Source organism: Lissotriton vulgaris, chromosome 1_1 (assembly GCF_964263255.1).
Source record: "Lissotriton vulgaris chromosome 1_1, aLisVul1.2, whole genome shotgun sequence".
In the NCBI taxonomy this organism is placed as follows: Eukaryota; Metazoa; Chordata; class Amphibia; order Caudata; family Salamandridae; genus Lissotriton; species Lissotriton vulgaris.
Window position 1 is genome coordinate 1,389,354,287 of NC_141685.1, and position 13,178 is coordinate 1,389,367,464.

At 43.8% G+C, this 13,178-nt stretch overlaps 1 protein-coding gene across 1 annotated transcript in view; it reads right to left on the reverse strand.

The window, feature by feature from the left end:
* The window catches only part of PTPRZ1 (protein tyrosine phosphatase receptor type Z1), a 652,698-nt gene that overhangs the window by 136,954 nt on the left and 502,566 nt on the right, over window positions 1–13,178 (reverse strand). The window contains exon 15 of the mRNA XM_086966862.1: window positions 8,326–8,417. Coding sequence (XP_086822988.1) covers window positions 8,326–8,417 — 92 coding nt within the window. The remainder of the gene's footprint in view (window positions 1–8,325; window positions 8,418–13,178) is intronic.

The window sequence follows — 13,178 nt, forward strand, 5'->3', positions numbered from 1 at the left end:
CTGAAAAATATTATTGATTTAAGAGTATTATTTTATGTCTCAGTGGCATGCGTTGATGTTCCTATAGCCTACGGGCAATTAATGCAAAATAAAAATCTACATCAATGTTTACAACGAGGATTAAATATAAATGACCCACTCTGGAAAACAATTTTGTCACCATTTTGAGGTATAACCTCTAAAAAAAAGGGGAAAAAATCGCAGCAAAATAACAAAACATTTTCGCAATGTAATGTTCCTTATTATTTTCGAATCTCAACAATTTATTGACTGTGAAATTGCACAAAAATGTACATCAGTCAATGTTGCTTTATTTAATTGTATCACGCTGCGGTAGGAAGTATACTGAATTGAAAACCACGCACATTTTCTTTAAACGGGTATTCGCCTCCGTTTCTTGGCACATCATTTCTGGAGTGATTTTTTTGTCAAATACTTTTTCAAACGCATTACTGCAGAAACTGTTATTTACATCAACAGATGTTCACTGTTTAGGCCCCCTAATATTTTTAGGCTTCAGTTAACAAGAAGTTGTTGATATTTTATCAGCACCCATCTGTTCGTCCTTTTTGATGAGTGGACGTGAATACTAAACCCCAATCAGGCAGGCATTCGGAGAGGAGGCCGCACAGATGTGTAACGCCATCTTCACACCTTGAAGACGGATTCTGGCAGCTGCAATGCGGCAGAATTAGCTCAGAGCACAAGAAGAAGTAACAACAGGCAAACAAAAAGGGAGCGATGAAATATCTGCCAATTAGGGTCTTATTCCACAGTCTACCCCACCCTCGCGTGGCGAGTAACTCACTGTCTTGGAACATGTCATTCTGCATATGACTACTATCCTCGCCGCCACTGTTATAGTGGCCCTGGATCGAACGCGTTCACTTGCAATCCTACGTCTTGTGGTGCTCAAAGTTTATTCCAAGTTTATGAAGTTGTGTCAGGACATAAAAAAGTTACACCAGATTTTAAGCATAAAGACTCTTGTAGAAGGGTTGAAGGCTCCTGTCAGTCAATTAGCATCTCTAGCAAGTTACTATTTGGAGAACCAATGGTTGCAATCTAGAAGAGGACTTCAATATGACAAAATTAAAATCAGTGCTTTTTCTTCATATATTTTTTTCCTACCAAGGCCGGGGTATCTCAATAATGGATTCTGCATAGATATGAATTTTTACTATTCCCAATTTACTCCCTCTGTAAACCACCCTAAAGTGGATGACCTACAAGAGTATTTACTCCCAATAAGAATTAGTACAATATAATTAATTAATGACCCAAAATGGAAAGAAATGCAGCCAATGAGGAGCCATTTCTCCCCTCCTTTGTATAAGGTTAGACCTCCACTTCTTGCCGTTAAAAGTGAAGGAAAATAGGGTCACTTGCTTTGTCACCAGGAATATAAGCAAAGTTTGCCTAAAGTGCTTAAAGTAAGTTCAGTATGTTTCCATCTGTATTATTTGTCTTCCCTGTGTGCATCAACATATTCACATAAAACAACAAAATAAAAAATAAAAATGAAACCTCAGACTTAAGGATTGCCCCTTGTGTATGAAAAGAGTTGGGTAAGAATAGAAGCAGTAACTCCAAGAATGGCTGAATGGTTTTGGCTTGGCAGTTCGGGCTGGACTGTTCCTATGAGTAACAGGGTCAAGACTTATTTGCATATGGCTGGATCGGAACTGGGGTGGTGAGGTGAGCTAAAGAACAATGAAAGATTAAATCCAGATCTGAGACTTGGGGTGAGTGTTGGAAAGGTTTCAGGGCTCTGTCCATCATCTCCTAGTTTTTGCTTTGTTCATCCTATGTTGGCAGGCATGGGTCCCTTGCTCACTTCGCCAATGGATTCAAGCAAGCCTGGCTGATGGGGGGTAAAACGCCGAATCTGGTCCCTGGATAACTTGTTTCCAGTCGAGGGAAGACCTAGTTTGGCAGTTCGGGCTGGGCTGTTTTCATGAGGAACAGGGTCAAGACTGATTTGCATATGGCTGGGTCTGAACTGGGGTGGTGAAGTGAGCTAAAGAATAATGATGTATTAAATCCGGATCTGTGACTTGGAGTGAGTGTTGGAAATGTTTCAGGGCTCTGTCCATCATCTCCTTGTGTTTGCTGTGTTCGCCCTAAGTTGGCAGGGAATGCACAGGTGTTGGTTCCTTGTTCACTTTGCCAATGGATTCAAGCTAGCCTGGCTGATGTGGGGTGAAACCCCGAAACTGGTCTCTGGCTGCTTGTTTCCGGTCCAGGGAAGACCTAGCATGGCAGTTCGGGGTGGACTGTTCCCATGAAGAACAGGGTCAAGACTGATTTGCATATTGCTGGATCTGAACTGGGGTGGCGAAGTGAGCTAAAGAACGATGATGGATTCAACCCAGATCTGTGAATGGGGGAAGAGTATCTGAAAAGTTTCAAGGCTCCGTCCATCATGTCCTTGTGTTTGCTTTGAATGGTTTTATGAACACTGCTGATGTTGTAGGCTGACATGTACAATTCAGTTCCTGATTGATTTAGATCCTAGAAGCTTTGGTAGGATCTGATCTCTGTGGGGATAATGTGCTACTTGGAACACCTTGCCCCATGCTAATGTTTCTAGATCTTTGCAGATAACAAGGAGCATGGATATTGTGAGCTATTTATCTTGGTCTGTAGTGACCAGTGATGGTCCATTTAACAGGAGAGAGGCCATGGTTAACATCTACTGTGTAGGAATGTTCTTGTAGTATCTGAGAAATTGATGCAATGAAAATGAAAAGGCTCAGCTGAAGCAGCATGGATTTCAGGATACCAGAGAGCAACTTTGCAGCTATAAGCAAGTTTTGCACAAAAATATTGTGAACAATATATCGACCTAACCACTAAATCACAAGATAAGTATAGTGTCTCTAACTGTGGGCCTAAGATGTAGTAGACGGTATAATTTATTAGGTCCTTGACATAGTGTCATACAACCATTTGGCGCAGTGACTGGCAAAATGAGGTATAAATAGGGGGGGGGGTGGACAATTACTCAATAATTCTGAAAGTCTCACTGTGCTTAATCTGTTTTTCTTTATCTCTGAAGAAATCAAAATAATTCTAGCCTTGAGTTAACATGCTATAGCTGTGGTGTCCAGATTTGGGGCTTTGAAATGCTATATATAGAATTTGTGCTCCTGGCGTGGTCAGTATTCTGCAGTTGCGTGTGGGGCAGCTGGTCACGCTAGGTCAATTACATGCTGCAGGTTTCTTCTGAATAAAAATTACGGTGCCCCAAAAATGTTCCTGGCTACACATACACAGGGGAACACTGAAAAATGTGTAAAAAACGAGGCTAAGAGAGGAATTTGAAGATAAAATCGAAGTGCACAGACTCATTAGATGGATTATTATCTATACATGTATGGGGGGCTTCCAAGCACAAGACACGAAAAAGAAACCCATGCTTTGCTGAAAAAAAGATTAAAAACCCGACTACAAAATAAACATTCAAAAACATATTCATAGTTCCTGTAATCACCTCCAATCAGACTCACTCCCTAAATTCCAGTTGTTCTGCCCCCAGCCATGATAGCTATGGAACAGTGAAAAAAGCCTTGAAGTTCACACGGTCCAATAAAGCAACAGTCTACCCACACTCAGATATTGTGCAGGAGACAATGAAGACAGAGAAGACCTTCCTGAAAAAACAGTGATGGCAGAAACCATACAATTCAGAGGAAGGAGCACAAGCCATCAATGCAGGACTAAAGCACCTCCCCAGAGGTCTGCGGACAGGACTGTGAGGATTGGAGGAACATGGAGAAAGAGCATGCAAAAGTTACCGAGCCAAAAACATACATGAGAAGAAACACTTGTTTTGGCTGCGCATTACTTCAAGTAAAATATCCCTGTAGTGTGTTTCATTAGTAATTAAACATCACACTCTGGAAATAACCTTCATGCGTCCTTTTTACACCTTTCGACAACCCTGTGGCAACCGACCACTCATGGAATCTCAATGACACCTACCACGTTCTGATAGAACCCTCTGATACAAGGTACTTTATCAGAATGCAAGTATGTCTTAACACGATCCCACTCTCTAAAAATAAATATACTAAACTGATTAGATTTAAGACGTATGAGACAGGATCACAGTCCTTTTTGGTATGATCTCATATTGATTGTTTCTGTTAGTTTATCAACGTCTGTTCACTTTCCCACAGGCACTTGGGTACCTTTTAGACAGCGTTTGTTATGTAGTAGAGTTAAATATATATTACACATCTTACATGATTTAGAAAATATCTTTCTTTTCTAATCTTGCATTTTTTCAACCGCAGATCGAAAGCATTTTAGTTGGATTGTTTTAGTAGTGCACGATAATTTCTTTTTGGGCTTTATCAATTTTCACTGAACTGTTAGTGGTAGGTACTTTAATATGTATTTCATGATATTTATTATTTTTGTATTCTTCGCCCACCCGCCCCCCACAGACACATGTTATCTGTAAAAGATTTTGATTTCTTCTATGGTGCATTAGTACGTTCTACCCCAAGTGAGGGTTAGTTTACTTACTGGTGGTTGTAAAGCCATGGAGTAGCTACAGATTTCAGAACCTTTCTTGGGGCAGATAGATACATTTCATTATTGCGAGTGAACTATGGTAATGGAGGTGGGCATGCACGGGGTTATGTATATATATGTTGTTTGCATATATGTGTGTATGTTTTAAAAGAGAAACAAAAATAATGATGCCTATTTTCCCAAAAATATGTCTGTAGTATGTGATGTGTTGTTTCGAATAAGGTATATGAATTAAAGACAGGATTATGTACTGTTAATAGGGTAATATGAAGTTCCCTATGATTCATTAGATACAGATGTATATTTTTTCCTTCTTGCCATTCCTTTTTTCTACTTTTTGCAGGGAAGGCACAGCATGGCTAATTTCAGAAGTTCCTTGTGCCCATCAGCTTTGAATATGTCAAGCAAAACAAACACAGTGTTCCAGTTTCTGCTAATTGGTTGTGGGTGGCCTTGAGTTCTTAGCACTCATGCCGCCATGCTCTTTTGCAATTCAAATGTTGGGTTGTTTCGCTTTTTTGCAAGCACCTGGCTAGCCACCATATCTGCCAATTACCATCAGTGGCTCCTTGCCCATGTGGGTGTTTGGGAGGGATGAATAAAATAAATATTTCCCGTCATTCTGAGCATCTGGAGCAGTGCGGCGAGGTGGCACCGCGCGACTCTCTACCCTGGGCTAGCTGGAACAGATTTGCACACGGCAAGTGGCCCGTCACAAACATTTGTGACCACGGGAATGTGTGTACTGGTTCTTTGTGGCTTGAAATCATAGCCCGCTGCATTAAAATTTTTTTTTTTAACAACCAGCTGATGGCAAGCACTTCGCTTACACTCACATTATGATTGCCAGTGTAGGGCCTGTGAAGTAGCTGACGCTGCATGATGATTGGCTACCTTGCAAGCCATGCTCCTCGAATCACAAAATTCGAATGAGTCCAGAATCTGCCACTTGATGGGCAGTGATACATGGAATGGACTAGAGGACTGTATTTCAGGCCACGTGCGGCAGTCGCAGCCAGAGTGGGAGCGAAATCCAAATTGTCCGCAAATAATATGAAAAAAAAAACAACACTGCGTTAATGTGTGCACGCATTGGGAAGTTCATTTTTCCAAAATAAAAAGCTTCCATGCAAAAGCAATAGGTGCAGTAACATAAACAGACAAGGTGAGGATTGGGGACACATCTAAAAAATCCTGGTGCATTTTCGTCAAAATTACAAATATTTGTTTTGGGGAGTTCAGTTTATTTAAAAAAAAAAATGAAAAGTTGGTTTGTGAAGGCAATACTGTTTAGTTTCAAACAAGGTCAAGACTTTGCTTTGGGGGATTTTTTTTTTACCCGAAATGAAAATCTTTTATTTGAAAGAAAAATGTGGTTTCAAGAAATGGTAAGCTGATGTCTAGCGACGAACGAGCTTATCCGCCCAAAACGAAAATGAAGTATTGAAAGGCATAACGAGTAAAAACTGGCAAGCTATTGTTTGCATTTCCAAACAATGGCGCTTATTTATGAGCCTTTGCCACACTTTTGTGCCGCAGAGCGTCACTTTTTGTGATGCACCAGCGGCGTAAAAATTGCAGCATGTTGCGTCATATTTACAAAGTGACGCATCTAGGTAGATCCATCACTTTGTAAGCCCCTGCGCCACATTATACCTGCGCCAGGTATAATGTATGCAGGGTGGGCGTTCTGACGCAAGAAAGGGTCGTTGAAGTGACGCATTGAAATTTATAACGTTTCACTGCACCACTTCTAGGATGCAAATACGTCAATATTTTATGCATGCCTCACAGGAGGCGTAAGACTGACGCAGGCACATTTGAAATGAGACTTGCCCATGTGAAATGACCCATTGCTGAAGTTGCATCACTTTTGTGACACACTCCAGCAATGCTTCATTTTTGCGCCTACAGATAAGTCAGAAATACTGACGTATCTGTAAACGCTTGCGACATGATGCTTCATACTGTAAATATGACGCATCCAGCATGTCGCAAGGAGGGCCCAATGAAAAGTGACGCATCACTGTTTTCACGCAGCGATGCGTCACGTTTCATAAATGAGGCCCAATGTTTTTCCAAAATATTTTACATTTGATATTTCAGTGATAGTTCATACTCAGTCTGAAAATCTCACTGTTGCTGTTATTTTGTTGGCGCTACTGGGCATTCCATCACCGAATTCGATAGAGCTATTTATGACACCACCAGTGTCTGAGGGCTGCACCTGTACGGCTGATGTAGGAACCCACAAGGTCATGTAACTTGAGGGGCTGATCTGCTTTCTGAGCCTTTAGGATCTGTGAATCCTGATAGATGGGTGAGCTGTCAACAGTCTGAGTCAACAAAATCACTGTTAACCTTTCATCCCCCCCCCCCTCTGTTGTCATCATTCATTCAGGAGAGGCAGAGCTGGAAAATGAATGAAGTGAGAGGCAGAAGTGAAAAAAAGATACTATATACGTTTTGAAAAATTATACGGGACTGTGTGAATACCTAGAATATACGACCGTCCTATAATACATGTGGCCCATAGACTATTTTATTGGAAATTTGTCCAGAAAAGTGCCCTTTTGTGCTACAGAACGTTCAAGGTTTTCCACAGGGGTGAAATCCCCAACACACCAAGAAGGTCTAGCTTGCTTAGCACATGATGATATTGGTAAAATATTAAAAGAATCCCCCCTTCAGCACTTCTAGTAAAAGCTTTAATGTATTTATGAGAAAATTGTGCTGCAAGGATCACCCTTTTACAATGTTCTCATGGCTGTAGAACTCTTATGTGCCCTCCTGGTGGAAGTCAGGTTTGCTCACTATTTTCATCGGTAAGCACTCTCCAGGTTAACCCCACCAGGTAAAAGTTCACCAACTGTCACTGCTGTGGAGACCAGTGGTCACTGGTGCCTCAGTGACTGGCAGTCACTGCTGCTGGATATGTGAGTGTCTCCACCTAAACGACGTCGGGTGCTCCCTATCACCAGATGCCCAGTGGTTCAACTACATTAAAATCTGTTTTAGGGACCAGTCTTGCGGTTGTAACTTTGCCAGTTGGGAATCCCAGTAAATTTTCGGTTGATGTGTTTTTTTCTGGCGCGTTGGGATTTTCGGTAAGTTCTTAGCTACATGGGATCAAACCTACTAAATTGTCCCCCTTGCACCTAGCGGAGCAGAGAAGCTAGGACAAAAGGAAGTTAAATATTAGCACACTGGCTACTTTACATCATTCTTTCTGGCACTTTCAACTCGTCGAGAAACACTGATGCTAGTCAAAGCCTGAAACCCACAAAATGGCGGAAATTTCCAAGGATTAGCGATACATAAAGACCAGTGTTATCTGCATCAATGGAGCCTTCGTGCATAATTATTTTACATACCTTTTGGGGCTCTACCTAGGCCCGGGAATGACCAAGTGTTTTTGGTGTATATCTTAATTTTACCATCTTGTACTTTGTTGTTTAAATAGAGAAGTATGCAATTGCCAATCTCTGCGTTTCTCATAACCTTTCCAGTCTGTCTGCCGCAGGGTAGTCTGCTGATTGTTATACCAGAGAATCTTGAACCCATGACAGAATGTTTGCATTAAATGTCTGTCTCTTATTAACCTCAACGAATGCTAATGCTTGCAGAGACTTGTCAAGGAACCTTAAGCACAAAAAGCATGTATAATAAGTCTGCAGGCCCCCACGTCTGTGTCCTGGTGAAGGCAAAGCATATCTCAGACTATTCCAACCATGCACAGGGCAAATGCTGCACCGCCATCAAAGAACAAGCTTGAATTACCTGCAATGGGGAAGGCTGGTGCTGGTGGAGTGGAAATAACCTTTGGTGATGTGTTGTCTTCCAAATAAAAGTGAGCCGTCTGGAAGCATTTCCTGCAAAAAAAAAATCAAATCAGATGCACCTTTGTAAAATAGATCAAACGTTGGATCATCACGCAGTCATTCCAGTTTGAGGCAGACTATGACATAGGTGGGCCCCCACAGTTGGGGTCTTTCTGAGTTTTTCATTAATACTGCACCTGGGGCTTTGCACCAAGAGAGGTCTGTAATTCCAGTTACTTCCTATGGAAAGGTGACGTGCCACAGAAATCAAACTTTCCTCACCAATTTCCAAAGGTAATTCCCTATTACTGGACCATTAACAGGTAGCAGGTAACATGTATTGTGCCAGGATGAACCTGGCCAAACTTCCTCAGAAAAATCAGAGTGTGCTGTTCTGTTAGTCACACGTGGAATTATTTCACATCTCAAAATCCCAGTTTGGCCGGTAATGACTACTCTTGCCAGTTGGATCTGCATGTTTCCAGCGCCAAGAATGAGGGGTGTTTGTCTGCACAGGATGATGAACAAAATTCACACGCTTGGCAATGTTGACATGGGGTGCTCTCTGAGCATTTGTACTGAAGTTTATTGAAAAAACATTCTCCAATGGGCCCGAAGCCTGGGGCAACTGGACATTCCCACTTTCTGGAGATGCAGCGTCAAAGGAAGCATGCCCTTGGCAACCCCTTGCGATGTCTCCTCGGTCTCTTGGAAAAACAGCGGCAGAATGGGTGCAGACCCTCATCGTGTGCATATGCAACTAGGGTGACCATCACACTCTATGCCATTATGGACAGTTGTATGACAGAGGCACGCAAGGCTAAACCACGAGTACCTCTACCATGCAGCCCGAACCAAGAATGTGTCTTAACCACCCGTTCCTTCACCATGCATGCCTTTACCATGCATTTTCATTGTAAAGGCATGAATGGTAAGATATGGGTGACTAAGATTGCCAACTACTCTGACCCACCCACCTTAAGCCCTAAAATTCAAACTCCCTTCGTTGCCCCACCCACCCTGAGGCCTAAAAGCTGCCCTAACCTTAAACTATCCCTTCCCCTCCCACTGTGGCCTAAAACCATGCCTGCCCTTACCATATTCTACCCCGACCCTGTGCTGTCCCTTACCTCTGCTTCTGCCCTGAGGAAAACCCTACCCCCTCCCAAAAAAACTGCCCGGCTCCCCATGCCATAAGCCCTAAAACCGCCACCCACTCCTAGAAACTCCCCCTCTAATCCACCCCTTGAAACTAGCCCTAAACACCTCACCCTTTCTAAAACGACCCCAATCCCTTCCACTTTCCTGAGGCCTAAAACCCTGCCCCAATTAAAAAAAACTACCCTGATCCTCCACGCCCTGATTCCTAAAAGCGCTCACTCCTAAAAACTCCTCCCCAAACCTGGCGCCAGCCCCACTTAGCTGTACGCGTCCAGAGCTTCCTGTTTCAACGCTTCCCTGCCCATCCTGAACACTAGAGCGCTATCTGCCTTAACCATGCATATACATGGTTAAGGTAGATGCGTTGTTCCGGCATGCGTGGTTACGCTTGTGGTGTTCCGGCACACATGCCTCTGCCCGCGTTGTTCCGGCCGTTCCCCATCATGGACACTATCTTAATTCCTGGGTTTTTGTGTCACCACCTACTGCATTTTGGGTATCATAGTATTAGTTTAAATCCATCGACTGAACTAGACCAACACACCGCACTGTAATTATTTGCATCTCCTAGACTTGAAACAGTGTTCTGTAATGACATGGAGTGAGGCGTCACCAAATATGCAACTGCTAGAGGTTCAAGCAGGATCGAGTCCAGGACTCATGGGATCCTACTAAGCAATGCCAAGGAGCTTCATCTTACAACCAACATCTGAGGTAGGCTCTGCCAACAAGACCATGAATATCCTACAAGCAGTCTCACACACTTGCACACCTCCATAGCAGTAGCGGTCGGTGGTGGGAGTGCTGCCGGGCGGTGACATGGGTCGGGGAGGGGTAGGGTGGGGGTTAGTAAACCACGGAATACTGGCAAATACAGGTTAAGAAACATAAAAATAAAAAAAATGAATTTCGCTGCTCGCACTGCATCGCATTTGGCGATGCAGTGCACGCAATGAAATTTGTTTTATTTAATTTTATGTTTACTTACCTGTATTTGGCCGTATTCCGTAGTTTATTACCCCCCACCCTGCCCCGCCCCACATCACCGCCCGGCAGCACTCCCACCACCGACCGCTACTGCTCCATAGTAGACCTCTCTCAGCGAGATTGGAAACATCTCCAACCCAGGGATCCTCATATCATATTTAAGTACCTGTAAAAGGATCCTGTCAGCAAGGTCATGAACATGATGCAAACCACAGAGTCTCAGTGAGACCATGAACTTCCTGCAAAATATAAACCTTTCAACATAGCCTTTCCTTATAGGCACTTTCCTGTCAGGGACATCATAAACATGCAGTGGCGGCTGGCATGTAAGGAAGGTAGTGAGGCAGGAGTGAAAAATGTAAAAGTTAATAAAAAAAATAAAAAGAAGAAGATGCTTACTTGCAATGCTGGCACGATGTCCTCCTCGCTCGGGTCTTCTGTTCTCCAGGCAGGCAGGGACCAGGAAATTGCTGGATTGGAGGGAGCGGATCCTCTCACCACTATCGAGGGCACTGGAGCCCTATGCCGTCTCTAACCCAGCTGTATGAGACAGCTGAGTTAGAGAGGTTTAAACTGTGCATGTCGTGCTGGCCGCTGCAAGATGGCGGGCCAATAAGACATTCACACTGTAAACCTAAGTGCCCTGTCTGCCCATCACTGCTTTCTGCTGCTGCCTGACTGGCTCAGGATGGGGTTTTGAAAAATAAAATGGTAATTTATTACCATTTTATTTTTCTATCCTTGGGGGCATTTTTTGAAGGGGCTACGCTCCTCCGCCTTAATGGAGGAGACACCCCTGTGAGCATGCTGCAAGTCCAGGAGCCCCACGCTGTCGCCCTGATTTTATTGAAGCTCTTGGTCAACACAAACACAAACTACAAACACAGGAGCTGTAAGCTACTACCACCCATTTACTGTATCTTTTTGTTACGTGCACCAGGAACATGCTATAAACACAGGAGCCGAATGCTATGGACATGCATTTTTGGTCACCTGCCACAAGCATGCTATAAACATAGGAGCTGCACGCTACGGCCATGCATTTACTGTAGCTTTCGGTCACCCCCACCAGGAGCATGCTATAAACACAGGGGCCTTATGCTATGGTCATGCATTTTCTGTAGCTATCAGTCAAGGGCACCAGGAACATGGCATAAACACAGGAGGCACATGCTATGGCCACGCATTTGCTGTAGCTTTCAGTCACGAGCACCAAGAACATACATTAAACACAGGAGGTGCAGACTACTGCGTAGCATTTACTACAGCTTTCGCTCAGCTACACTACTAACACACTGCAAACCAAGGAGCCTTACACTCTAGCTGGGCCTTTGCAGAAAGCCTTTGTCAAACATGCCATGAACAATGTACAAACCAAAGAGCTTCAGCTCCTACTAATGTAAACATGGTACATGTTAGAAATGGGGGTCTCTAGTTGGCAGTGGTATGCATCCTGTCCAAGTAGGGACTCTTCCTTCTAGTCAGGATAAAGGGATTACACTTCTAAATAACCCCTGATTACCCCCATTTGACCTTGGCACGAGCAGACAGGCTTATCTTAGAGGCAAAGTGTAAAGCTTTTGTACATTACACACACAGTAACACAGTGAACGTTTTACATATGGATACCACACCAGTTTAGAAAAGTAAAGTATCTTTATCTGAACCAAACAAGATCAAAAAAATGAAAATCCAGCTTACATATATCAATATATCACTTTTAGAACGAATATTGCAAAAATAACGCTTGTAGAAACATATAGCTCCAACTGAGGGTTTTACGAATTTGGGACAGGCACAAATCCAAAGAACGAAGCTGACCGCCAGGTGCGTGGACCAACCATGGAGTCACATGGACCCCCAAGTAACCGTACTTTGGAGACAAAGTCAGCACACCGGGCATGGTGTAATAGATGTGAGTTGTCAAGGCCAAGGCAAGGCTGGCTCCTTACTGCCATAGGAGAGGCGAGGCGCCAAGTATGCGAGGAGGCGAGGCGTCGAGTTCGGGCTGGCAGGGGAGGTAAGGTGGTGTAGGCAGTGAAGCGTCAGTTCCATTCATCAGTGCGGAGTCAATGAGTTCGGGAAGCCACCCACGTCGATAACCTGCAGGCGTCGGAGGTACAGTGCAGGTGCGGCAGTCCATCGTGCTCTTCACGCGCGCTGCCCATGGCTGCAGTGAAGTTTGCGCCATCACTGGCGGTGGCGCTGCCGACATAGTTATTTTTCTTGGGATGTAGCACCAACCACACGATTCCAAGGGCCAAGGAGCAGGAATTGGCCCCCTTTGGCAATCAGGAGTCCAGAAGAGTAGTCCACATGTTGGGTAGCATGTTGTAGGTGAATTCTTTGTGTCCCTGAGACTTCAGTACAGAAGGTAAGCTCTACTTGAAGCCCTTGGAGAATCTTCTTAAGCAGGATACCACAGCAAGGCAAAAGTTCAGTCCTTTCCACTGCCCACAGATAGAAGTAACAACTGCAGGGCAACCCAGCAAATCAACACACAGCAAAGGGACAGTTCTCCTCCGGACAGCTCTTCAGTGCTTCTTCTTGACAGGGTCCTCTTAGTCACATATTAATCTAAAGTTCTGGGGTTTAAGGTCTACTACTTATACACTATTTTCTCTTTGTAGTCTTTGTTTCCAGGATCTCCGAGCTCAGTAAAAA